Genomic DNA, 27,826 nt, shown 5'->3' on the forward strand with positions numbered 1-27,826 from the left:
GCATTTGCTAAGTTAAGGTGTTTGTATCCTCATGTATGGTATAATCATAATTCCTCCAGTGAACATCAATGTTATTTTCTTATTTTATTTCTTCAACACATATTTCTACCCAAATCATCATTTTAAATTTAATGTTAAAATTAAGCAAAGTATATACAGTGGAACTTCGTTAACTCGAAGTCGACGGGACCACGAAAAAACTTCGAGTTATCCGAGTGTTCGAATTAAGCGAGTTATCAATTTTGGTGAAACGTTTGGTCAATATTTGTCAACATTATATAATCATTATAACTTCGCTCTGTCGCTCATCAGTTTAGTGTGAAGACTGGTCAATACAAGTAAATATATATGTAATGTTTCGTTATGTTACTTGTAATTTGGTGTAGTTTTGCCGATATACAGTCACGATAAAGTTTCTTTCACTTAGTCACTTCAAGAACGATCTGATGTCCAAGTCATGTTTGCAAAAAGGTAAACGATAAAACGGAATTCGACAAAATAACAAGTTATTCATGTCAAATCAAATACCCGGTAACCGTTTGAGTTTAACACAGATTGCATGCAAAACGTAACAGAACCATTACCTTTTATTGAACATATAAAATACTGTTTGATCGGCCTACTTACTTTTTATTGATAACCACGCCATTTCCATGTGTATTAGCACCGGAAGTTAGGCTGCGCATGTGCGTATAAAATGTTACTGTAACTGAGCTGGCGTTTTATCCGATTTAATAGACAGCACTGACCGTTACAGTTGTACTCTGAACACCTTGGCAGTAATTACGCTATAGTTTCAGCAGTTTAAAGATTTAATAGGCGCCGGTGACTGTTTCATTTCTACACCTGTAAAAACATCAGCCGGGTAGATCTACCGGTGTGTCAGAGATTAGTTCCGCTTGAGCGAACGGGTAGATGAGTTGTTGACTATCATGTGTACTAATATCGGCGACCGCCTTAGGAAATTACTTGATGTAAGTAAAGCAGTACTTTTTATCACCAAGACATGTTGTGATAAGATTCAACCGACAATTTCTTTTATGAATTTATGAAACACTTATAATAGCATGTAGGTTAGTAGTGCCGATATGTTCAGTATTACAAACGGAATTTAGCTCTTAAAAAATGTCGGCGTTTACCACCGATCGACGAAAATTATACTTCGAGTTATTCGATCATTTCAAATAGGATTTTTATTGTTGGGACCAAATTTTCACTTCGTATTATCCGAGTTCTTCGAGTTTTCCGAGTTCGAGTTTTCCGAGTTTTCTTTACTAAGATAAAGAGAGAATTCGGCCGGGACCGACGAGGTACTTCCGAGTTAAGCGGGGTATTCGAGTTATCCGAGTTCGAGTTAACGAAGTTCCACTGTATATAGCTAGTAACTGAAGTAAAATTACACAAAGCAAGTCAGATTTTTAAACCTTGTGACTGTTACGTTACATAATGTACAAATTGACATGGCCCTGGTTTCAGCAATGTTTCTTACCTTATATTTTAATTAACTTAAAATTTTCAACAGGAAATAAATAATTGGATTCAAGATTAAAATCTTCAGGGGAGTTTCCTTACCTTTTGTAATACTTTCCTATGGAAAAACTTAAGATCCGAAGTTTCCTTTTAAGTTAAGGAAAATTGATGAAACTGGAGCCAGGCGCATAACAACATACAACCAATATATTGTATATAAAATTATAGAGGTTACACAACGAGTGGTTGTTGGATATATAATGTATATATAATATACACAAGCTCTAGCGAGTGTCTTTTGCAACTTTTAAAAAATAACTTATGAGTGTGATATAAATTCCATACCCAAAAATCAAGAGTCGTGTGACCTGTTTCTACCACAATGATGTTGACTTTAATCAAATGGGAACGTGGCCAAGTCCAATTTCGCATATGCAAAATAATGTTTACAAATGACGACCGGGACTCAGTGATGTGACGTTATTCGATCATTGATGATCAATGTTAATGACAATTGCAGTTTGGGTCAAAGTTCGAATTCTTTATCAATCAAAAGAGCAAAAGGTTATATTCCACTAATGCAATATAACATAGATATCCAACAGTCGGCACAATTATACAATAACTGAAAGTGGAATAACACAGCGTATTGTGGTAGAAATATATAGAGGATATTGAATGATTTCCCGTTGAATATAAAAAACATACATTTTACGAGTATGACAGAATATTGATATTTTTACGAGTGCGAAGCACAAGTGAAAAATATTGAAATATTCTTTCACATTCATGAGTGAAATATATGTTATATTGAACGGGAACCATTCAATTTTCTTTTTGTTGCATTTTATATACTTAAAAACAAAATTAAAAAACATCGAAAAATTAATAGTGTCAAAAGGTACGGGAATCAGTAGCATAATTCATGATGTCATCTCTTTGAGACATTACTCCACGTCAACTTGACGGTGCCATTTTGAAAGGACTGATCAACACCATTAAGTGTTTTCTGTCGTTATTGGAGAACCTGTGCATAACTATAAATATATATATATAGCTAGCTAACGTCAAGTGAGTATTTGTCAAAAACTAGCAAATAACCAATTTATCTATCATCGCTTCAATTGAAAAAATCGGCAAGTTTCAATGAGGTGAATACAATGGTTCGCTCCGATTGATCAAAAATGAAAATCTATCTTTTCACTGCAAAATCTTATATTTTCACTGCTAATCGCTGCAGTGAAAATATAAGTTTTATAAGTTTGATAAATTTCTATATATCACTGGCAAAATGCAACAAAAGCATTTACTTAATTAATTTATGTCCACACCCATTGTTAAAACCTTTTTGTACAGTATAAATATGTATAATGTAAAGCTTACAATACAGATATATAAGTCCTTTAATTACCTAATGGCTAATAATAGTAACATTTTTCTCTCCAGTGAATTACATCACTGTCTTCTACTACACCAATTCAAACACTTGGGAGTATTTATATTTGTTACATAATCATACAGATGAATTCTCCATACATGCATCACAACTATATTTATACCAGCTTTGAGAGGTCCATAAGGCCTGTACCATATATATATGTGCACCTTTCGACATGTACACAATGGAACACACGTACACAGTACAAGGGGACACATGGAAATGGAACCGGCATAATTAACGGTACAAGGGGACACGTATGAATGCATATGGTACACATATATACAAGGGGACACATGGTACAAGGGGACACATGGTACAAGGGGACACATGATAGAAGGGGACACATGGTACAAGGGGACACACGATACAAGGGGACACATGGTACAAGGGGACACACGATACAAGGGGACACATGGTACAAGGGGACACATGGTACAAGGGGACACATGGTACAAGGGGACACATGGTACAAGGGGACACATGGTACAAGGGGACACATGATAGAAGGGGACACATGGTACAAGGGGACACATGGTACAAGGGGACACATGGTACAAGGGGACACATGGTACAAGGGGACACATGATAGAAGGGGACACATGGTACAAGGGGACACATGGTACAAGGGGACACACGATACAAGGGGACACATGGTACAAGGGCACACATGGTACAAGGGGACACATGGTACAAGGGGACACATGGTACAAGGAGACACATGGTACAAGGGGACACATGATACAAGGGGACACATGGTACAAGGGGACACATGGTACAAGGGGACACACGATACAAGGGGACACATGGTACAAGGGCACACATGGTACAAGGGGACACATGATACAAGGGGACACATGATACAAGGGGACACATGGCACAAGGGGACACATGACACAAGGGGACACATGGTACAAGGAGACACATGGTACAAGGAGACACATGGTACAAGGAGATACATGGTACAAGGAGACACACGGTACAAGGGGACACACGGTACAAGGGGACACACGATACAAGGGGACACACGATACAAGGGGACACACGATACAAGGGGACACATGGTACAAGGGGACACATGGTACAAGGGGACACATGGTACAAGGAGACACATGGTACAAGGGGACACATGGTACACGGGGACACACGATACAAGGGGACACATGGTACAAGGGGACACATGATACAAGGGGACACATGATACAAGGGGACACATGATACACGGGGACACATGGTACACGGGGACACATGATACACGGGGACACATGGTACAAGGGGACACATGATACAAGGGGACACATGATACAAGGAGACACATGGTACAGTACACTGGGACACACGATACAAGGGGACACATGATACAAGGGGACACATGGTACACGGGGACACACGATACAAGGGGACACATGGCACAAGGGGACACATGTACATGATACAAGAAACACATGATTCAAGAAACACATGGTACAAAGGGACGCATGGTATAACATGGTTTTATTACTTTGGTCCAGGAATCAGCTATAAAACAGAAGTGGAAATTTCCATGTACACTGTCATCTCTTGTTCTTCCTCTTTTAACTGTTTAAGATGATTCATCTTGTTCACCGAGTTGCATGCATGGATAGTCATGATCATCAGTCTGTATACATATAGTTATGGGACTTTAAAACATCATTCTACCAGATAAAAAATGTAGTATTAAACATATCTGCATAATATCTGAATATATAATATACAAGCACCACTCTGATACATACTAACAAAATGTACAAAGTAATTCTTCACTATATAAGGGTAAATATTTACTTTAGGATACAGTATCTCATCTTTATCATACTGTTGATAATAAATTCATTGAACACCTATATATTCTACATGTTTTACTACAAGAGTGTACATGTATTTCTGATCATTATTTCATAAACCAGTTAGAGAGACATTGAATGGTCAAAATGTTGCAGATGCCAGGGAAGTATTTGGGACAGGGAAGGGGGGATGGAACTCATTAATTTTGGATAAGGGTCTGTTTATCTTGTTTTTGGAATAACAATGCTGAATTGGGAAAGAAACTTCCTTTCATATTATGAATAGAAAAACAGCTTTTATTTTGGGATTCTGCAAAATTGAGACCAATTCACTATGGCTCCACCAAAATTTTATGATACCTCATGATCAGCTATCATGTTTGTTTTTAAAAATCTTGGGTATATGTCTTGTTCCACAACGAAAACGTTAAGGAATATAATTTTAAGTATTTCAGCATGTCAAAACCTTTACTTCCTACTTAGCAAATGAGTGACAGCTACATTAACTAAATCACTCAAGTGTACACAAACATGATGTCAAAATTGACGGCCTCTATCAGTAGATCTTATAGTATGCACCTATACATATATAATACATATTAATACACAAAATTGCACAACAGAGATATATGTGAATCACACATTAAAATAACAACACAACGCCCATGTGTATTTGGCTAAGTTACGTTAAGATTAGGGCGTTAACCAGGATTTAAATACCGTGGTTTTGCCATTCATGTATTGGTGAATGTCAAGGATTCTACCAATAACATTGCAGTGTCAACTCGTCATTTCCAAAAAATCATCCATATCATTTTGAAGAGCTATATGATAACTGCGATGTCGTTATGTAGGACATAATGTAGCCTTACTGCTACTAATCCTTCCGGCAAAATACAACTTTTAACACGGTGTCATTCAACTTGAAAGTGAACTCCGTCAACGTAAATATGGGTCATTTATGTACGATATCCAACCATGCGTCAATACGATAAACAACGACTTACCTTGTAAACTTTCCCAAAGGCTCCATCTCCAAGCTCCCCAATTACATCCCAAAACTGCGAAGGATCAATGTCCCGTTTGATGTTTTTGTTGTCTTCTTTTTTCTTCGTGTCCTCCCCACCAAAACGAAAAAGTTTACGGAAACTGTTAAGAAATGACATCTCGATTAGGCTACGTGGCTTCTAGTTTCCGAGTACTTTCACATTTGGATTAGTTCAGAGATACAGATTATGAAGATTTTGTAATTCTGACGGTCAAACTAGTCAATCCAATGCATGGTTTGCTGTAAAACAGTTTTTCTGTGATACGGATGTGACAGACTGCAAAACATCTAAGCGGAAAGTCGCCATATTTACTCCCTTTGAGCATGCGTATTGAATGAAAATGACATCATAAGCTTCCGGCTTATGTATTTTTTTCATGGATTATTCCCCTTTAATCATCACTTTTTATCTGAATGCAAAAAAAGATGAAAACTGTTAGAACCCAAGTGTCATGAAAAGCAACACAAAAATATAGGCCTATTTAACTAACGTACCAAAATCAAAATATGCGTTTCATAATCTTTTTTTTACAAAAAATCATATTTTCCGATTTTTTTATGCATTCTTCTTCCGTGTAAGTACCAGAACTCTACAGTAAGGATAGAGAGCACATTGGCACCATTTGTCTACATAGGAACAGAAATTGGTCACCTATGCACATGGTGCATTGTTTTTGCACATACGTTTATCGTTTTTTAACAGCGAAATATGAGGTAGCATAACAAGCGCAGAATGGCGGATTTTTTTTACTAAGATATACAATGTATATTCTTCACGTTTATTCGTTCCGCCATGCATATATTGTTTTCCATGACTTCCATCATGGACTTGTTGATTTATTTGGAATATATGTATTATTATGAGTGCTAATTACTATACCGATACGTTGTATAACTTGAGGTAATAAATAAACTTGAGACCTAGATGGGCAAAATAGCAGTTTTACATTCATTATTATTACACATTACCGTGAACTCATGTTTAAAAGCACTATGCTGCTGTAATGTTAGGACAGCACATTTTTTTTATTATTATTATTTATTAGTTAAGACCATATAACCGGATAAATAACAAAAAAAAATTGACATATTGAAAAATGGTGTCCGCTTAAAAAACGTAAGGTCGCTAGTTCGACCCCTGTGATGTTACAATTCAAACGAATCCACAATAATCAAAGTCAAAATAAAGACTTGGGTTTACTAAGTATGGTTCTATTTCACTCTATATCGTAGTATAATGCATGCAGCATCGCGACTTTATGTCTATCCGTTTCCCCAAAAGTTTCCATAAACTCAACCAGTGGATTATAATATATATGTTGGTATGCTACAACCAAACTATTATTCTTGCGAATGACACAGGACTTAGAATATAATTTAGTGCTGGCTTTATATTCATTCAAAATTATTGATTTTATTCAACGTTTTGTGACTTAATTATTTTCATATTTGTACATCGTCACACCAACCCTAGCCAGACCTCCATCCATCGACCTCCAACGACAAGACAAAAAGACAAATGTAAAGTGATGTTTACAAAACGGCTCATTGTGTACAGTTGATTTATTTATTGTAGTTTTCTGTAAGCGGTAAATTAAATACGCATATTGCTGCGTTTTAATGCAATAAAAAAATATTTTTATGGTGTCCGATTCAGCAGATTTTTTTCTTCACATTTCTGGGAAATCTTCTAAATCAGTTTTAATAATATAATTGATAACGTATTCGATATAATAGACTGATTTACTATATTAGGGATTGGTACCTGGTTGGTGTGAGAAGAGCGAGACAATATACAGTATCGAGTTAAAAATAAGTATTTCTAGCGAAAGGAACTCCTGTGTTACAATCAAAGTAATATTTCCATTCTTTCGTTTTAATTTGGAATTAGAAATTGTCTGTGAAGACATAAAGAATGTTTTCCGTCTAAGTTTAAAGTTGAACTGATTTTAGAAACCAAGAGAAATATTCAATGAGCATTTTCTAGTAAAGCCTATTATTTTCAGAATAAAAACAAACAAACGCAAACTAAACAGTTATTGGCTAAAAGTACTTCCCCTTTTCCTATTTTTTGGGGGGGAAATGCAAGAGGTTTAAATGCTTAAGGAAACAGGAATACAGTGACTAGACGAATTTTCTTGTCCGATCTGGGGAATCGAGTCCAGGGTACGGCGTCATACCGTTCGTGACAGTAACACCAACATCTAGTGTACACTCCGAAAACAGTATATTGTAAAATGTGATATAGGCCTAGAACATGAAACCATGCTTTGAAATGGAAAACTCGTTAATCTGAAAATGGCACAGTTAATGAATTGTGAAACAAGTTTCACGTATATCAACTTATATTAACCAATCTTGTTAGCCCGGATGGAACTCAAGTGGGATCTTACTGTGGAAGGAAACTGGAGATCATGTGGTCGGGCATCAAGTGACTTCATACCTTTTCACCTTCCATCAGGGAATCGAACTGTTGTACAATAAACGACGTTTACATTTTTTTTTCGCTTTTCCAGAGAAAGACCAGAAGGATCGTCCTCAAACTTGATAGTTCCGTCCCTATCATTGGCGTGGTCAATTCTGAGACTGATCGGTGTAACGTTGAAAATGAGCCTTCGCATCAGCGCATTCTTCACTCCGACCCGTGGAATTTAGAACCCGTTAAAACCTCACCCCATTACAAATGTTTTACAAACTCGATTAGTATGGCCGAATCGACCACACCAAATGTCAAGGGCACTAGGATAAAGTTCAAGGTCAAACGATCAGTTATTTATTTATCATTTTCACTTACATGAAACATTGTCAAGATGTTTAATGTTTTCTCTAGCCAACGAGGGAACTTTTGAATGCTGAATGTCGTGTAGCTATAGACATGCGACGTGCAATATTCAGAGATTGATTGTAATACAGCTCGACAAACGACATTTGGTATTTTTTGACTATGGTAACAGTTATTGGTGCCTTTATGATATGTCAGTGTTCTAGTTACATTTCGTTAAACAAGACTCCCTTTTTTTTGGTTTTTGGAAAGTTAATCTAGTCCTACCCTCCCACCAAGAAAAACCACAGAAAAATCAAAATGCTCTACACAGACTATATATAGGACCAGCTACAGTACTATAACTGATTCTTATGTCCCTGTGATTTCAAGGCCAGCCGTGTTCAACTTGGTTGGAATTACCTGATAAAACTTTCTCAGTAGTTTGAAGCGTGCGAATTTCGGCGTTCATCACGCTCCATCGGTAGGAATCATGTCATCAGGTAGGAATCACGTGATCAAGCTTTCGCGGTAGTTTAAGCGCGCGAAATTTCCATGTGCTTTACGCTCCGCTTGGTAGGAATCACGTGATAAAGCTTTCGCGGTAGTTTAAGCGCGCGAAATTTCCGTGTGCTTTACGCTCCGCTCGGTAGGAATCACGTGATCAAGCTTTCGCGGTAGTTTAAGCGCGCGAAATTTCCGTGTGCTTTACGCTCCGCTCGGTTGAAATTTCTTGTAGTTTGCGCCGCGCGAAACTACATTTCCCTGCCCTAACCATGGAAAGTAAGACGTGCAATCAGGATAGACAAAAGTGCTTGTCCCTTGATACTACACGCCCTTCTCTAATCCGTCATCCATGATGATATGTATATATAGCACCCGCTACATTTAAATATCACCGTGGTAGAAATGGACTTGTAACTACAGAGACTGTTGTGCCATCGCGAGGGATAGTATGCCACATATAGTCTATACGAATTCAGCACCCGCTGATACCTCAGGAAGTGAAGCAGGGTGTCTATGTAGACAACTACCTTGAGAAGACGATCTTTAGTGTGGAGCTGGATGATAATCTGCTGAAGAGAGGGAAGGAAGCATTATCATATTTTACGGATGCATTCCCTGCCGGGGACCTTGACCTTGGTCACACTGTTGCTTTTCCTCATTGGATTGGGTTTAATGACATTGCTACCTTTAAGCAGCCAACGGAGGATACCTCCTGGAATGGTCCAGGAAGTCAGAGAAAATATTCAACAGTTGTTTGCATTCAGAGTTATTAGAAGATCATGTTCACCCTGGTTGTCTGTTGTGGATTTAACTAGGAAGAAGGACGGACCCTTACGAATGTGTACCGATTATCGACAACTTTACCAGAGCACCATGAAAGATGCGTGTGCTCTACCTCAGATTAAGACTGGATTCCCATTCCGGATTGGACATTAAGAGTGGCTACAGGTGGAGGTACCATAAGGAGAGGACGGCATTCCCGCTAGGGCCACGTAGATTCTACGAGCGTACCCAGATGTCGTCTAGAGAGGTCAAAGCACCGGCCACCTACCAAAGACTTATAGAACGAATCTACGTTTCCATCCACATTTGAAGAGTATTTGGAGAACCTTCAGCTTGTACTTCTGTGCGTATGGGAACATTGAACAAAGCTGCCACTCAAGAAGCGTTCTTTGTTCCAACGCCGTGTGGCGTACTTGGGATTTATAACGACGTCAGCTGGAATAGAAACAGGCTCTAGTAAAGGCGGAGAAGGTCATCAACTGGCGTGACCATCCAGGCCTGGAGATGTTCATCGGTTTCAGAGTTACTACAGAAAGTTTATAAAAAGAATTCGTGAAGATAGCTTGGCCCTTAACATAACTTAACCAGCATCAAAGAAATCACTGGTTGACATCAAATTAAGTCGTAATGACTTCTGTGATGCATTTTGGGTTTTGCGATGATCTTGTGGCGGTACACGACTTCCTTCCGGTTGCGCAATGTACTGAATATTATTGGCACTACAAATTAAGGTTCTAAAAACACACTGTCTTAAGATAGTTTTGACAACTATTCACAGATTTGATAAGCCAGCTGACATGATGCCGAAGGGGGATTGCACTAGCTTGTATCATTCATACCTCCAAACTTTTAAAAGCACTGTTAAGTTTGTATACATTACGTTCAAGGAAATGCTTAGATGGTGTTCATTAAAACGATGGTTTGAATTTCCGTGGATGACCTATCCAGTGCATGTTTAGTCTGTCTTTAAAGCAATTATCACTTGTAGAGACCACTTGTTAAGAGCATTCCATGGCTTAATCACCCTGTTACTGAAATAGCTGGAGATTAGTTATTTCTTGTAGGGTTTTAAGATCTGAACGGAACTATCTAACTTATAAGTTGTAGTTTCTTGCAATGAAGTGGGCCACCAAATAGAAGTTTAAATAACCCGCTGACTTGACACGCGCCACGCTGGGTGCGTCATCTCTGGCTAGCTGTTCTTTACACTTATGACTTCAACATTCCTTGTCGGTCAGGGAAGTCTCATGTTGATGCCGATACGCTCTCTCGGCTAGCTACAAAGGAGAGCTTTAAGCATGAGAGGACGGAGGACATCATTTCTGAGGATTCTGCCTCAGCATTGTCTCAGAAGCGATATGTACAGCCTCACTTTACGAGTATTTGCTTGGTGGATACTACTTGAATGGGATGGATACCACAAAATAGGAGGTTCTTGAGCAGATGAGTTTGAAGGTAAAGAAAAACACCAGTGAAGGGCATCCGTAGTCTCTATTCAGACCGCTGGAGCTCATCTGTTATGACTCCTTAACGGAGTTTTCCGAGGGCTATTACCAGCACATCTTGGTCATTACTGATCACTTTACTCAATAAGTAACCATTACCTGACTGGTATATTAACCTGATATAAACCATTATCTGACTGGTATATTAACCCGATATAAACCATTATCTGACTGGTATATTAACCTTGTATAAAACATTACATGACTGGTATATTAACCTGATATAAAATATTACCCGACTGGTATATTAACCTTGTATAAAACATTACCTGACTGGTATATTAACCTGATATAAACCATTACCTGACTGGTATATTAACCCGATATAAACCATTACCTGACTGGTATATTAACCTGATATAAACCATTACCTGACTGGTATATTAACCTGATATAAACCATTACCTGACTGGTATATTAACCTGATATAAACCATAACCTGACTGATATATTAACCTTGTATAAAACATTATCCGACTGGTATATTAACCTGATATAAACCATTGCCTGACTGGTATATTAACCCGATATAAACCATTACCTGACTGGTATATTAACCTGATATAAACCATTACCTGACTGGTACATTAACCTTGTATAAACCATTACCTGACTGGTATATTAACCTTGTATAAACCATTACCTGACTGGTATATTAACCTGACATAAACCATGACCTGACTGGTATATTAACCTGATATAAACCATTACCTGACTGGTATATTAACCTTGTATAAAACATTACCTGACTGGTATATTAACCTTGTAATAACTATCATCGACTGGTATATTAACCTTGTAATAACTATCATCGACTGGTATATTGACCTCCTTAATTACTTTTTTATGAGTGGTAGTACAAATAAAGAAAGGAAAGGAAATTTACAGTATAATTTTTATTTACAAAATGATAATGTTTTTTACAATGCATAGTCAATAACAATACCTTTGGTAGAGGTTCACATGGTGTGTTTTGTTCATTTTGTGTACCTAGCACAGAAAGTGTGAATAGAAGTTGATGAAATTAGGGCATGAAAATATATACAAATGTATCTATTAAATGGTAACACAGAAAGGCAACAAACTTAACAACAAACTTAACAACAAATTTAACATCAATCTTGTGCCATTGTTTGACACCCTCTATAATTACTAAACGATAATAGATCTTGGCCTCTGATTCCTAAAAGTCATCTGAGGTATTTACAAACCTTAACTGTGTATGAAGCTTCAATCAGAAACAAAGCCACCAGAACAATGATCTGGTCAATAATGTTATCATTGATAATGGTGACCAGGAAGTCCTGGACCCATTCAAGGTTAAAACCGAGTGGACATGGAGCCGAGTGGACCATGGAGCCGAGTGGACCATGGAACCAAGTGGACCATGGAGCCAAGTAGACCATGGAGCCGAGTGGACCATGGAGCCGAGTGGACCATGGAACCGAGTGGACCAGAGAACCGAGTGGACCATGGAGCCGAGTGGACCATGGAGCAGAGTGGACCATGGAGCCGAGTGGACCATGGAGCCGAGTGGACCATGGAGCAGAGTGGACCATGGAGCAGAGTGGACCATGGAACCGAGTGGACCATGGAGCAGAGTGGACCATGGAACCAAGTGGACCATGGAACCGAGTGGACCATGGAGCAGAGTGGACCATGGAACCGAGTGGACCAGAAAACTAAGTGGACCATGGAACCGAGTGGACCATGGAGCAGAGTGGACCATGGAACCGAGTGGACCATGGAACCGAGTGGACCAGAGAACCAAGTGGACCATGGAACCGAGTGGACCATGGAACCGAGTGGACCAGAGAACCCAGTGGACCATGGAACCGAGTGGACCAGAGAACCATGTGGACCATGGGCATATATACATTGTATATTGGTTATTTAAATGTATCTAAGTTAATGCAGCATGCATGTTAAAGTTTCTCTAATTGGTTGAAAGAGGTTTAATTCAATACATTCTTGTCAAAACTATATAGATAATATTAAATTTTCACAAAATTAACTCACATTTTGTCTTGTTTCTCTGAGTTGACTAACCAGTATTGAATTAAAATATTTTAAGTTAATATCATCCAATGATTTGACTCAATGTTCAATGTTTCACAGAGATAACAGAAATTTCTTCAATATAATATTTCCATCAGTAAACTAAGAGTCCTGCAATGGTCCTCTGAGTTGACTCAAAGCTGTAAGTTGAGTAAGAGGTGACTCAATGTGTTAATGAGCATTCCTGAGTCAGTATTATTCAGTCCTCCTCGTCCGAGTCCGCTACTGGAGCAGCACTACTTTTCTTCTTGGTCACACTCTTTTTCTTCTGTTTCACTCGGCTCTCAGTATTTGTCTGGTGGATACTTGAGATATGCTCCAACTGAAAGGTTACAAGAAATGTCAGTAAATTTTCTAATTATAGCAAGCTCATCCTTCAGTGGTCAAACTTCAAATCAGTTGTACAAATTTGAATCCTTACCACCAAGTGGATGCTTAAAATCAAATTAATAATTTAAATTCTTTTTAATTTCCTTTTGAAGAAACTGTTGACGTGGATGTCCGACAAGGGATAGCACAGTATTCACCTTGGTCCTTCGGGCCCCAAGTCGCATGACCTAAGACTGGAAACATCAAGTGATCTACAATTTTATCCAGCAATACCAGTCATGGTCTTATTGTAGGTTACCTACTAGTATATGGTGGTATCCATCCAACAGTATCTAGTTATACATTACACTAGCAACTTCAGTTGCTGATAATAAATGAACTGATATAAAACAACCATGAACCTGACAAAAAGTAAACATATACGTCACAGTCTTGGAAGCACATAGCAAATGTTTGATTTGGTTTATATTGTTTAACGTCCTATTAATAGCCAGGGTCTGACACCTAACAAAACTTATACCCGCAAAAATAACCAGCTATATGGTAAATTACACAATCAAGTATGGAACATCATACTGCCTCACTCGTTAGATAAATAAGCATGTGCACTGGAGATGGTATTTTGATAACTTCAGCACAAGAAAAATCATCAATCACATGAGCAATCCATTATAATCACAGACACAGGGTAATTTGAATATGATGGTGGGCTAAAATTTGTTAAGCAGGAAATTATGGTACATGATTATCAAACATTGAAAAAATTATTTACCAGTTTTGGGCACTTCCTCAGAAGAAGCTTGACATCATCAGCATTTACAGTGCTTCTTTTGGCATGTCTGAAATATTAGTAAACAAGTAAAATATGATGAAAAGAAGATCTTTGTTGTCGATGCATGGTGCTTCATATATTTTTATTAGAAAAACTTGACTTCTATTACCGGTAAACTGTTTTTGCTTATATGTATTTAGTACATTTTTGCTAGCCCTGGTGTTCTGTTGAGAGATCTATTAATGATGAGTTAATTAATGTTTACTTGAAAGCCTTTCTCAACTAAAATTGTTATAAACAAACATTTACAGATGGACAGAGAGCAGATTAATAATTGACTCATCAGCTAGTACTAAGATTATTTCAGAGGGGTCACTGATATTAATACTTACTTAGCAAACATTTCTAAATCCTGAGTAATGTCTTGGATGTATCTCCATGTTGTTTCTGCAATGGCTGCCTTCACCGAGTTGTTCATAGAGATCCCAGACTCGTCTTCCTCCACTAGTTCTGTACAAATCCTCACCACAGTATGATGAATTGATGCCTTCAGTCTCTGGAAAATAAAAGTCTGTATATTTTTAAAGTTTGTAGTTATGTGTTTATCACTTAACAGATTCGAAATTACCTGGTCGGTCGACAGGGACAGATAATATGAGAACACGAGACTATGGAATAAATGCTCTGATTTTAACACTGAAATGTAATAAAACAGTTATGGCACTTAGTTTCTATCAACATGAGGATTTATGGAGCTCAGATAACCAATATTAACCTTGGTCATCATAATATCGATAGAAACAAAAGTGCCATAAATAACATTTGAGAATTATCAACTTCTTTCACCAAGTCAGGCAAGATTCTCAACATTATTATGAAGCGGAACTGGGCTGGGTTAATCATCTGCGACCAGGTAGCTCAGTTGGTAAAGTGTCTGTCTAGAGTTTGGAGGGTCCCAGGTTCGAACCCCAGTCTGGCTGCTACATTTCCTCTTTCTGAAATCTCCTGTTACTTATATATAATTGGCAAGCTTGCCTACTCTCGTTTAAAACAATGGGAGTGTGCTTTGCATGGGGATATCCGAACTTGTGGTCTTTGGGGCGAAGACTTGAAAAAAAGGAGGGACGAATGTGGCGGAACTGGACTGGGTCAATCATCGACGACCAGGCAGCTCAGTTGGTAGATCATCCGGCTAGTGTTTGGGGTCCCGCATTCGAACCCGGTCTGGCTGCTACATTTTCTCTTTCTCCTGTTACACTTATCTTAAATATTTTTCTCTGCCAATAGTTAATATATGTATTTAATACTTCAGCAAAAAAAATCTATTCAGTTTAATCTGCGGCATTTAATGAGTCCAGCGATAATCATAAGCGAAGTGGATTGATCATGACTATGCCACAGGTCCTAGCCTCGTCTGTCAATACATCCAATATATAATGATTATATATTGGATGTATTGACAGACGAAGCTAGGACCTGTGACTATGCCGTTAGGTAAAGCGGTATTCAGGTAAAGCACTACGAGTTACTTCCCTTCCATTGCTAGGATTGTATACCGCATCGCAGCATCACATAACCAATGAAAACTATTCAGCAATACGCAAATCCTATCAAAGCTAAATTTTGCATGTTGTTATGCTAGGCGTTAATGATGGAAAATATGAGTCAACGAATTGTGGGGTGTGTTAAATCACACAGGACACTCACCCGATTCCTCACAGCCCAGTCGAACAGTCGAATACCGACCGCGCAATTTCAAAGTACCAGTGACTTGTGTTTATATCTACTGGACTCTACTTTTCTAAACATCTATTAAGTTTAGCTTACCTGTTTGTGCTGTAGGTCCTCGAACTCATTTTCTTCTGTTGCCATTTCGCTAGAAATAAATGTTGTTCAACTTGTTGAATAGAATGATTCAGATTCCGCGGTTAATTAGAGCTCTTCAAGCGAGAAGGTACAAACGTTGTGGTCGACGATCGTATTCCATAGTAGTCCGACCCTAGCCCGGTCCAGCACCTTATTTCTTATCTTCCCACGAAAACACGGAGTAACATCACTGGTTTCCAGGCCTATGTTTAATAAAACCTTATTCATATCAAGCTGATTGATCAACCACTCAGTGGAAAACTTCCATTTAACAACATTTATGCCAACAAATAATCACACTAAATCAGAGACGTAAATATCACAAATATAACTAAATAAATTAACAAATATGCAGTAGAATCTATACAGTAATTATTAAAAATTCTTATGATTAATGTGACATTTCGATTGTGTTCAACAGCGTTACCATTACTCGGTGCATATACATGTGAAAATATAGGCTAGCCATGGCTGGTTCAAGCATCCTTCCCTAATAACAATTTTAATTTTTGGAGCCTTTTTTTTTTTTTTAAAGTATCTTGATTTCAGATTGATAATTAGTCTGTGTACATACAATTTGTTTCCGTTTGTTTAGTTTTTTTTATTTGGAATTAAATTATATGTAAAAATACGAATTCAATTTTTTTTTTTTAGATGTTGCAAAGAATACAACAACAACAAAAGGAGGGGGGGGGGGGGGGGGGTTGAAATAACACGCAGAGAAAGATCTACATGTAGCTGGTATAAAATAAAACATTTTTCATCGAAATCCTACGCGCTAACCACACGGACATGGATACACGATTTCTACATGTAAGAAGTATGAAGTATATTCATATCACTTCGCTACGAAACTTGTCTACTTGTATTTTACGTATCTAATTGCGATATGCCGTGACATGAAATCAAAATATTCATTAATCATAGATAATTTTAAACATCTTACAATTAACAAAAACAATGTATAGTTGTTAGCACTAATATCTTACGTGTTTGTTAGCAGGCGACGTTTTAACATAATCTCAGCACTAGAATGCTATTTAAAAGAAATTTGTTTGAAAAATAAAATTTACTTTTTTCTAAATTAATTTAAGTGGTACAGAAAAGAAAAATAGTAAACAATTGATATTGAATTTATTAACCACATCTTCCTGACAGAGTTTGATTTGGGCATGATTTTCCAAACGCGCATTTGCTCTTATTCCGACGCTGTCTACAAACATGGCGACTGGAAGCTGCCAGGCGTTTAAACTGCGTATATTTCGGCAAGTAAGTCTTGTACACCGTCAATGTGTGATCAGATCACCTAATGTTGTCAACATTGTATTCATATCAGTTGTTGTGTAGGAAAATTATAATTTCATTTATCTATTATATAAATACTTATTTAATTACTATTCTGAACTATTAGTAATGGTAAGTATTAACTTATATTGAATATAATGGAACGTTATTTGTATTCAACATATCAATATATGTCTCTGATACTGTACGTAAGTTAAGATTATATATTAATCGCGTCGCTGTCCACGTGCCCCAAAGTTCCGTTTGATCAGTGACATTTATATCTATACATCATTGGTATAGTTAACCGTCTTTATTGAATATTTGATTTTTTTTTTTCGTTTCTTAAACATTTGATATATTTTAGTGGAAATATAAGTAACTTGTTTACATTTTTATATCTTATTTTAGTTTTTTCACGTACCGCCGTCAACGTCTGTCACGTTTTAATCCATTAACTAGTCTCGGCGTACAGTTGTGATTTGGGTTGTGTATTAGTAATTAGTCTCGGCGTACAGTTGTGGTTTGGGTTGTGTATTAGTAATTAGTCTCGGCGTACAGTTGTGGTTTGGGTTGTGTATTAGTAATTAGTGTCAGCGTACAGTTGTGGTTTGGGTTGTGTATTAGTAATTAGTCTCGGCGTACAGTTGTGGTTTGGGTTGTGTGTTAGAGAATGTAGACAGATATCTTTATTTACGTTATCTATGTGATAGGCATTAACAAATATTTATTTCAAATCCTTTTTCTCGCACTGGTACTGAAAAAACTAGAGTTCCCAATTATTATCCTCAGTTTACCTACAGACATCTGATTTATTATTGTGCTCTACATCTTTTCAACAGATATCTTCTTGGTAAGAAAATAGAAAATCTCATCTCCTGTGTTCATTATACAGTCCTTAGAGTTAACACCAGGGTTGTTAAATTTACCTAATTTTAATCTAACGTCTGAAAATATGCTATACACACTAGGAAAGGTACACATATTAATTCGTAGACTGTAACAGATTCTCAAGTACCCGTGGTCTTAGCTGCGATAACGTAGCTGAGAACAGTGTAGGCAGTTGGCGATATACATCAATATCATTTTCGAATGTCCCCTACCGCTATGCTGCGAAGTTATGTCATTCCAGTTTTACGAAGGTATCTTAAACCAATCAATTAATACTTCCTCTAATCCTTCGATAGGATATTGTAGCCATACACGGTACATATTCAAAGATAAGGCCTTACGTCTATGGCTTCAGTCCATTTATCTATCATCGCTCGTCACGAATCACAGTACTGGCGGATTGACAACAGAAAATTACTTTTTAGGTGACGAATAATTTCGTCTCTAATAAAAGATTCCAGTTATTTACATACAATTAATGACTTGTCATATGAACAGACAGAAAGGTCATGGATTCTAAGGAACTGATGAGTTACTGTGGGTGAATATTCTACATCTCCGGAGATTTCTGTGGCTTCAGAATTCCGAGAGCTGTATACATGTTCTGCTACAACTACCCGCAATATGCATCAATTCATCTTTCGTTGGTAAATTTGGAATTCGTTTTCAAAAACACTTTATTTGTTATCCTCGATTGTGGCTGATGTATTGTATCCCGGAACCATTATAAATCCCCTATTCTTTACTTTGTTTTCGATTTAAACCTGTCCATTTCCAAACTTCCTTCGGATTTCTTTCCGCTCTTTGTACTGGATCATGTTCGAAGTCCTTCCTGGTGTTTTTGGTTAGCTTCCCTCGTTTGTTTCCGACACTTCGATACTCCTGTTGGACTCCATGTTCTTTTCTATATAAGCCCTCTTTGTTATTGAATGTTTTTGCCTTGTAAGGTTAATTGTTTCTTCATTTAAGGGTGGCTGTTTTAATACGTGGAGATTTTCTTTTGTCTTATAAGGTTAATTGTTTCGGGCTGTTTTAATAGGTGTTTTTTTTTGTTTTTTTTCCCTTATAAGGTTAATTGTTTCTTCATTTAAGATATAGGATGTTTTAATAGAATGAGTTTTTCTTTTACCTTATAAAGTTAATTTTTTCTTCGTTGAAATAAATGTTCAATGGATCCCGGCAGGTAAATTATAACCACCTGTTTTAACTACACGCTTGGTAACTGATTAAGTATTAATTATATACCAGTTTATCAATTCAAGATTATTAATGAGGGGGATGTGCGACTAGTCGGTAGGGAATTCGAATTGGACCAACCACTCTCGCACTTCTCCCCCCACCGACATTTATTTTTGTAAATACTAACCAGATACAGACGCCTGTGCTCCATCGGATCTGAGCATACAATAGATTATATCAGAGACGTGTATATCAAGAGATAGGTAGCATAAGTAAGTCTCGCTACATCTCGCATGCCCTTATTGTTATCTGGAGTGGAAGCTATGCATTTTATTCCTGGTTTTGACTTTCCTGAAAAGTTTGACATTTTATGTTCCTTAATGATTACTTGATAAAGGGATAAATAAGATATGTATGTCCCTGCTTGATAATACCGCTGATAAAAATAAAGTTTGATACCTACTGAAATTGGCTACAGACAATTATACAAATATCAGATTATTAGGAACATGTGTGAATTTGCTTGTGTACTCATCACCGTTTGTCAACATGTCACCCGATCACAGCCAGGTAAGTTGTCAAGGTTCCTTTGAACTGTAGCCAGAGAACTTTAGATCTACAGTCCTCTACGTATACCTGTACTGGTAATGAAGATACATGTATACGTTGTAGGTAAAACCGTCCATGGCCGGATGGGGTTGGAGATGGGGGAGGGGGGAGTTAATATGGTGACTGGTGACATCTAGATCTAGCTGGAGGTGGCCAATTAACGTACACACCGGGTGACACTGGACGTAACAAGCATTTTTCACTAAGGTGCATTCACAATTAATTAATTTTATGGTAAATTAGAACGTATTGTGTTTAAAAGTGTCTATTAACTAATATATGAAACGGTGTATTTATAATAATCAGTTTGAAATTAAGAACATCCTTGTATGAAATATTAAGGAAAATGTATAATTTAACAGATAAAACTTCACTTCACTTGAAAAAATAGAGTATCCTGGATCGTTTGGGTAATTTTGACCCACAGCTTGAATAACATACTAATTTGTGTCTTTCTCATCACGTGAAAGCCGTTTCTAATATAAAATAAAGTATTTTCTAAACGTCTGACCAATTTGAAATTAAGAACAACAATGTATGAAATGTCAAAGAAAATATAGCATTCAACAGATTAAATTTCACTTCACTAGAAAAAATGAAGTATCCTGGACCATTAAGGTAATTTTGACCCACAGCACGATAGTTTTTGTAATTTGATTATCGACCTTGATTTGAGACAAAATTACCTCTCATAACATCAATAAAATAAGGAAAACTATTCTCACACTATTTTTTCCATCATCTAATGTGAACATTAATTGTATGCTTAATAAACCATTGTTTAAATATCTTTGGTGTTTTAATAGTTATGAAGTGTCTAATAAGTCAAATATGACTGGTCATATTTTGCATGTAATTTGTATATTATGTAAATTAATGTGTGACGTAACATACGTGACACTTGTGTAAAGTCATTATCGTAAGGGCAAAAGTTGGAACATGTGGGACATCCCAAAACTAGGTAACTAGGATGAAATAACAAAGGCCTTTAGTCTAGACAACTGTCACAATAACTGCTAAATATTGATGGGGGTCATAAATGTAGGTAACTCTGATGAAGTAACAAAGGCATAAGAGTAATCATACATGAGATAAATCACAGGTGAAATCCTCAGGTAACTACGAATCTCGTCAGCTGTGTGTATGGGGATGTTATATATGAATTAGTATACTGTAAGGATGTGTGACCTGTTACCATGGAGATCTGAGATTCATAATCGGAATCTGAATAACATAAATCACTGTTATGGTGCAATTTAACAGAAGTGACTTGATCAATTGTTAGTTTGTATCCTGACTAGCCATGGGTCACTGTGACAGATGTCTATAATTAATATGTTGGGGATATTTCCCCGAGAAATAATGTGAATAAGTAATGCCAGTTCCTGATGCCATTTCAATACAATATCTCTAAGATAAGGAGATGGACTGTCTAGGCCTAAAACACTCGTCTAGCATTGTGCTTGTTTCAGCATCCACAAGGACAGTATATTATATACATGGTAATGGGGTGGGGATCTTAACAGTTTCAAAAATACACGAAGCCATTAAAAGGAATTACCTCTATATACCCTATTTGCCACCCCAGGGGGATGGGGTCAGTCACCATATATGCAGAATCTGTTCCCCTTCCACCATGCAAGGATATGTTTCTAACCAAATTTCATTAAAATTATTCAGTGCTTTATGACAATTTAATAGTAGCTATTTACAGGAAATGTTGACTTACAACAGACGTTGGGCTTGAGCTAAAAATGCTTATATTTTTATGACTGTTGCAGGATGAATAGAATCTCGCCAAGGCTCGACACTTTTGTCCTTCTCTACCCTTGCCAAAAACAGCTTATGTTTTAAAACACTGACCATGTTTTCTCTATATACGTCCCTAGACTTAATGCTAAATTGCATTGTCCTGCCATTGTAATAGTATGTGTTGGCCCCTCACAGGGACACAATGTCCATATCATATTGTATGATATACATACCCAGTATAGACTCTGGGTTTAGGATTTGTGCCAAGCCCCTGTGGGCCCCCTGCGTATATTACAGGATAAATACGGTAAATGTTAAAACCATATATTATGATATGTAAATACAGAAAATAACCAAACCAATATTTTGTTAAAAATCTTTTAATCACATTACAGTCGTACATCAACACAATACATGTATACCTAATATGTCAGTGTTTTAGTTAATCAACAAAATATTAGCAAGGTGAGTTGTAAATTAAATCAATAATTAATATTAATGATGTAGTAGCATAAACCTCTGTTTTAAGTACCACAATAGATGTGACAGTATATAATACCGAGATAATTTATAAACAGGTGCAGGTATAGATGAAAGATATGGAATGCTATTTACCAGAATAGAGAATAAAATTGTCATATTCTCAACTTAAAATGCGGGATTATTTCAACTTGAGGTGTAGCCTCACACAAAACATTTCAGATCTGGGTTTACAGGTAGAAACTCAGGTCTGGGTATCTGACTTACAGATCTGGGTTTACAGGTAGAAACTCTGGTCTGGGTATCTGACTTACAGATCTGGGTTTACAGGTAGAAACTCGGGTCTGAGTATCTGACTTACAGATCTGGGTTTACAGGTAGAAACTCGGGTCTGAGTATCTGACTTACAATCTGTATAGGTCCAATACACAGAGCCCTACCAAGCTAATAAATCTAACTGTATGCTCAGATGAACAATCTCTATATCATATATTTGCTGACTATGGATTTTGGCAAAATTGTTGTTTGTATAAAATATTCCCATAAAAATGTACTCGCAGAGGAACATTCTCATACATGTACTTAAAAAATACCTCCTTCATCTTTATGTAAACTATATATCATCACATAACTTGCTTTAGAAGAAATCACTAGTAAATATAGAGGAGAAAAGCCCTAGTTCTGACCCAAATCCTTCACTCTCTGGACAAATTTCACTATACAGCAAAATCTAAAAGTTCAGCATAGATGACTGAATATTAGCAATTTTAACTGATAAGATACAATTTTGGAAAAAATCAAAATCCTTACAAATTCAGTAGGTGATTCTTTACAAACTACAGATGAAAAGAAACATTTGTAGTTTAACCATCTTTACTGAAACACACACGAATTAAAACCATAGTTCTATGTAATTTAGACATAACAACATAATCATTATAAAATAACATACTGTCCTATCAATAAATTGTAAAAGTTTTTTAAAAGGGAAAATCCAAATAGGATTTACAGAAAAAGTGCAAAAAACATCAAAATAATTTCTAGCACAAGTGTAAGTCGTCAAACTATTAACCATTTATACAGGCTATATCACTCCAATCTCATTGTCTCTGTTGTGGTCTTTTATAACCAAGAAGAAGATATACATATGGTGTTTGACATGGACAAAAAAGGAACTCGCAGCACCCCATGTCCCATGTCCTTCTAAGGAAGGTCTCCAGCCATGTGTGGACGTCCCCCAAGGGGGATTTGGCCCACTGTCTTTGCACATGTAAAATGAACGTGACACAAGGCCAACACTAATAGCAGTGTCTTTTCCTTCCTGACTTAGAGTTACTTCCCCCTGAGGTATTTACCATCAACAGAACATTATGCATTTATAATAGGAACATTATTTCACAGTAGTGAAAAGGTTCAGAGAAAGACCTATGTAGCTTTTCCGGTCTTACATTCTCTTCTTGTTTCCAATAACTCAAATTCCAACAGCTATAAATTCTGTCAAGTTCATTTTGACATTTGATTTGATGGCATAGACTTTTGTAGAAAAGTATTTAGATGTTTTACGATAGGAACACCAGTAACAATCATCATATATAATTCACTGAATTCGTAAAAAAAAAAGAACAAAAAAACAAACAAACGAAAAAACGAAAGAATGGAAATTTTTTTTCCCACTGTTGAATCAATCTGTTAATCTCCCTTACAAACTTAGTCTCGGAATTGAGAAATATCATGCAGCTTCTCTGATGTAATACAACAAGGATTGGATTATGATTGACATCAAAAGTGATGCCTACTTCCTCCTGCAATATGCTGACCTTGTGAACCTTTAGCTGGTCAAAATAATTCACACGCACGATTTCACAGAGGTAGCTCTTTTTGTCTTGTCAAAAATGAAAAGAGTAAATAGTACTTCAAATTAAGATAGATCTAATTAAAAAAATTGGATTGATTTATTAACTGCCTGGTTTGTTTTATCTGAATGTACAATGAACATGGATTTGCTCACCTCCAGGTTTTCAACTCCTGTATAGGTCCAGCTTCGTAACAGCTATTCAGGCAAAGATATTTCTTTACAAGGTGGGAGGTTCTAGTTGATTCAAGCTGAAGCAACTCTGGTCATGTAAAGGTGAAAATCCATTTAAATACTTCAGAAAACAACATATATAACTCGCACAACTATACCACATCACAGCTAACTTAGGCAACATCTGGTTCATGATACAGAATAAGTGTAGATAACAATATAACTGAGTTATCTCCCCATTTCCAAACAAAAATTTATATGGAGGTCTCTTCCAAAACATACAAAATGTTGATTTACAAATACTAAATATGCTATATATTTTGATCAATAGATCTAGTATCTTTACATATCTTCTCGTCATAAACTTATTATCTTTACATATCTTCTCATCACAAACGATGGTCGGAACAGTGCTCAGTATAAACGAGTATCGTGACAGAGTCGGCTCATCACAAACGGAGATCGTACATAGCTGCGCATCATAAACTTATTATCGTGACAGATCTCTCATTAGAAACTTATTATCGTTACATATCGGCTTGTCTAAACTGGTTAGCGTGACATATCTTCTCATATAAACTTATGAGCTTTACATAGTCGTCTCATCACAAACTTAGATCGGAACATAGCTCTCATAGAAACGTAGTGCTTACATATCTTCTCATTATAAACTTATTATCTTTACATATCTTCTCATCAAAACTTATTATCTTTACATATCTTCTCATTATTAAACCTTATGTCTTTACATATCTTCTAATCATAAATTATCACTTATAAAATGTCACCAGGTTTCACAATGACAATAGTATTGATATTTCCTGCAACAACACAAGTCATTTCCACATACAGAAACATAGGCCATATATGTGAATAAGATATAGAAGACAGTGGATTTTATCTCTGTACTTTTATATTGAAATACAGATATTACCATGTAAAGGATCATTTTCAGAATTGGTACCTTTTAGCCTCTAGGTACAGGATAACACAATGCTAGATCATATCTGTATTACAGCTAGTATACGCAACACTAAATACAAAACAATCACGAAACACAATATGAACACAAACAAATCCATTCTGCTAACAATAATGAAATACTGATATGTACACTGTACAGCGATGAACAAGATAACAGGGAGGCAACATATCCTCCTATAGCGATAGGGAGATCGAGAGAGATAGAATTTGAAAACACAAACAATAATGTTAAAATGGTAATTACACGTGAGTCTTCATTATACATGTCCAAATATAATGCATTACTATATAAACTTCCCAGAAATATATAAACATGATTGATGAAAATATATCATTAATTTACTGTATCATAAAATAACAATTCATTGTATACACCATAATATCATCACATGTGGTTTAACATACATACATGTACTTATGTAATTTCATCTTTTTTAGTAAAAAAAAACGTTTTCCAGAAAAGAAGGCCTATCCCAATTTAACCACCTGATACACCACTGTATCCTCCACGGCCTAATGACAACATTTGATGCCCCAATCTACAATGGCAAAATGATGACCCTTTTAGGAATGGGAACTCCTCTATTCACTGGTGTTTACACAAACTTATAAGGTAGCTGTTAATTTGTTCACCAGTTCTTTTGTAAACAAATTACCAGGTACGTATCTGCTGTTAACCAAGAGAAATGGTTAACAGTAATGTATCTGTCAGTTTTCTGCAAATTTCACTGTTTTTACCTGACTTGTAGATTTACATATACCTGATAATTCTGGTTGATGTGTGACTCAACTTTTTAAATTTAAGTTGGAATCTTATTCTGGATTTAAGTTGGAATCTTATTCTGGAGATTCTTAAAAATATGTTGATGTATGGTAATCATCTCTTGAACATCAATACCATATTCGACCTAATAAGCACACTATGTTGACAAAACACAATTACAAAAGAGGTGAAACTTAACAAAACAGAGTTTGTGGAATCTGGGTGGAAAAAATAATGTTTTTTTTTTCATTTACATTCCTTTCTGCAGCCAAAACAATCCAGTCTTTGGTTAAAAGATTTCAGATTTTATTAGAGATCAGTGAGGTAAGGAAAAATTTATACTTTTACTCTGTGCACCCATCTTCTTTTCTTGAAAAGGTGGAGGTGTGCTTATACATGTAGGGGCAGGTGTGCTTAAAGGGGCAGGTGTGCTTATAGGGACAGGTGTGCTTAAAGGGGCAGGTGTGCTTATAGGGGTAGGTGTGCTTATAGGGGCAGGTGTGCTTATAGGGGCAGGTGTGCTTATAGGGGTAGGTGTGCTTATAGGGGTAGGTGTGCTTATAGGGGTAGGTGTGCTTATAGGGGCAGGTGTGCTTATAGGGACAGGTGTGCTTATAGGGGCAGGTGTGTTTATAGGGGTAGGTGTGCTTATAGGGGTAGGTGTGCTTATAGGGGCAGGTGTGCTTATAGTGGCAGGTGTGTTTATAGTGGCAGGTGTGTTTATAGGGGCAGATGCATGTGCTTACAGGGGCTGTGTACTTACCTGGTATTAGGTGGAATACAGTACACATGGTTAGGATGGATGAAGAAATGGTAAGGGCATCAATGTTGTCATCGAGTGTTTGAGAGTTCTTAACTTACAGAATACAGGATGTTCCTGGAAAAATTGCAAAGTAAGGCCAAAATGATGAGAAAACTACATGACTACCTCATTGAATAAAAACCCTTGAAGTGACAAAATAAACATAAAAAACGTTTTTACATTTGTGGTGGAATTCTCTGGACCAAAAGACAATAATCAAGTTATAGAACGTAAATCAAATGTAAATAAAAAAAAAGTATTATTCAAACAAGCAAATTATGAAACATTTCTTCAGGGAAAAAAAACAAATACCGACATCGGGTAGGAATGATAAGTTGACTGACAAGGCCTCCATATGTTAACGTATACCTGGTACGATACAGGACTAACAATCGTTCATTGAGCAAATATTTAGGAGTTTCACATTATCCAATACACAAGCAATCAGTTTCATTTTCAATTTAAATACATATGTACAATACAAAATGATATCTAATATCCATACTGATGTCAGTGGTAACATGAATCAAAAGCACTAAAATAAGATAACCATTAGTGAAATCTGCAGGTGACAAACTGTACGATGTCACTATTGCTTAGACGTATAACAAAGAATATATATTAATCCTCGAGGAACAAACATTCATAGAGACGCCTTATCAGCACCGGGATTAGATTCTCTAATTCTGTAATCAACACATGTCCCTCTTGTT

General features: G+C 36.7%; 2 protein-coding genes and 1 long non-coding RNA gene across 7 annotated transcripts in view; 1 reads left to right on the forward strand and 2 right to left on the reverse strand.

Moving 5' to 3' along the window:
- Positions 1-6,081, reverse strand: part of LOC117339930 (serine/threonine-protein kinase 10-like) — a 103,938-nt gene extending 97,857 nt beyond the window's left edge. For all 4 annotated transcript variants that reach the window (XM_033901643.1, XM_033901645.1, XM_033901647.1 and 1 more), the window contains exon 1: positions 5,721-6,081. In XM_033901643.1, the coding sequence (XP_033757534.1) occupies positions 5,721-5,879 (159 nt within the window). In that variant the 5' untranslated portion in view covers positions 5,880-6,081. The remainder of the gene's footprint in view (positions 1-5,720) is intronic.
- A 6,161-nt stretch (positions 6,082-12,242) lies between these two features.
- On the reverse strand, positions 12,243-16,480 carry LOC117339962 (centromere protein S-like). Of its 2 annotated transcripts, none has more exons than XM_033901685.1 (4): positions 16,305-16,480; positions 14,870-15,033; positions 14,478-14,544; positions 12,243-13,697 (listed from the first exon to the last, which is right to left on the reverse strand). In XM_033901685.1, the coding sequence occupies exons 1-4, from the start codon at positions 16,347-16,349 to the stop codon at positions 13,575-13,577; spliced, it is 399 nt and encodes a 132-aa protein (XP_033757576.1). In that variant the 5' UTR covers positions 16,350-16,480; the 3' UTR covers positions 12,243-13,574. The 2 variants fall into 2 exon arrangements, with proteins under 2 accessions (XP_033757576.1, XP_033757575.1); XM_033901684.1 differs by having other exon boundaries at positions 14,870-15,048; positions 16,305-16,428.
- A 5,948-nt stretch (positions 16,481-22,428) lies between these two features.
- Positions 22,429-24,435, forward strand: LOC117338827. Its single transcript, XR_004535047.1, has 2 exons — positions 22,429-22,774; positions 22,822-24,435. It is a non-coding gene; the product is annotated as an uncharacterized LOC117338827 (long non-coding RNA).
- Positions 24,436-27,826: the final 3,391 nt, after the last annotated feature.

The sequence above is a fragment of the Pecten maximus genome, chromosome 12 (assembly GCF_902652985.1).
Source record: "Pecten maximus chromosome 12, xPecMax1.1, whole genome shotgun sequence".
Classification (NCBI taxonomy): domain Eukaryota; kingdom Metazoa; phylum Mollusca; class Bivalvia; order Pectinida; family Pectinidae; genus Pecten; species Pecten maximus.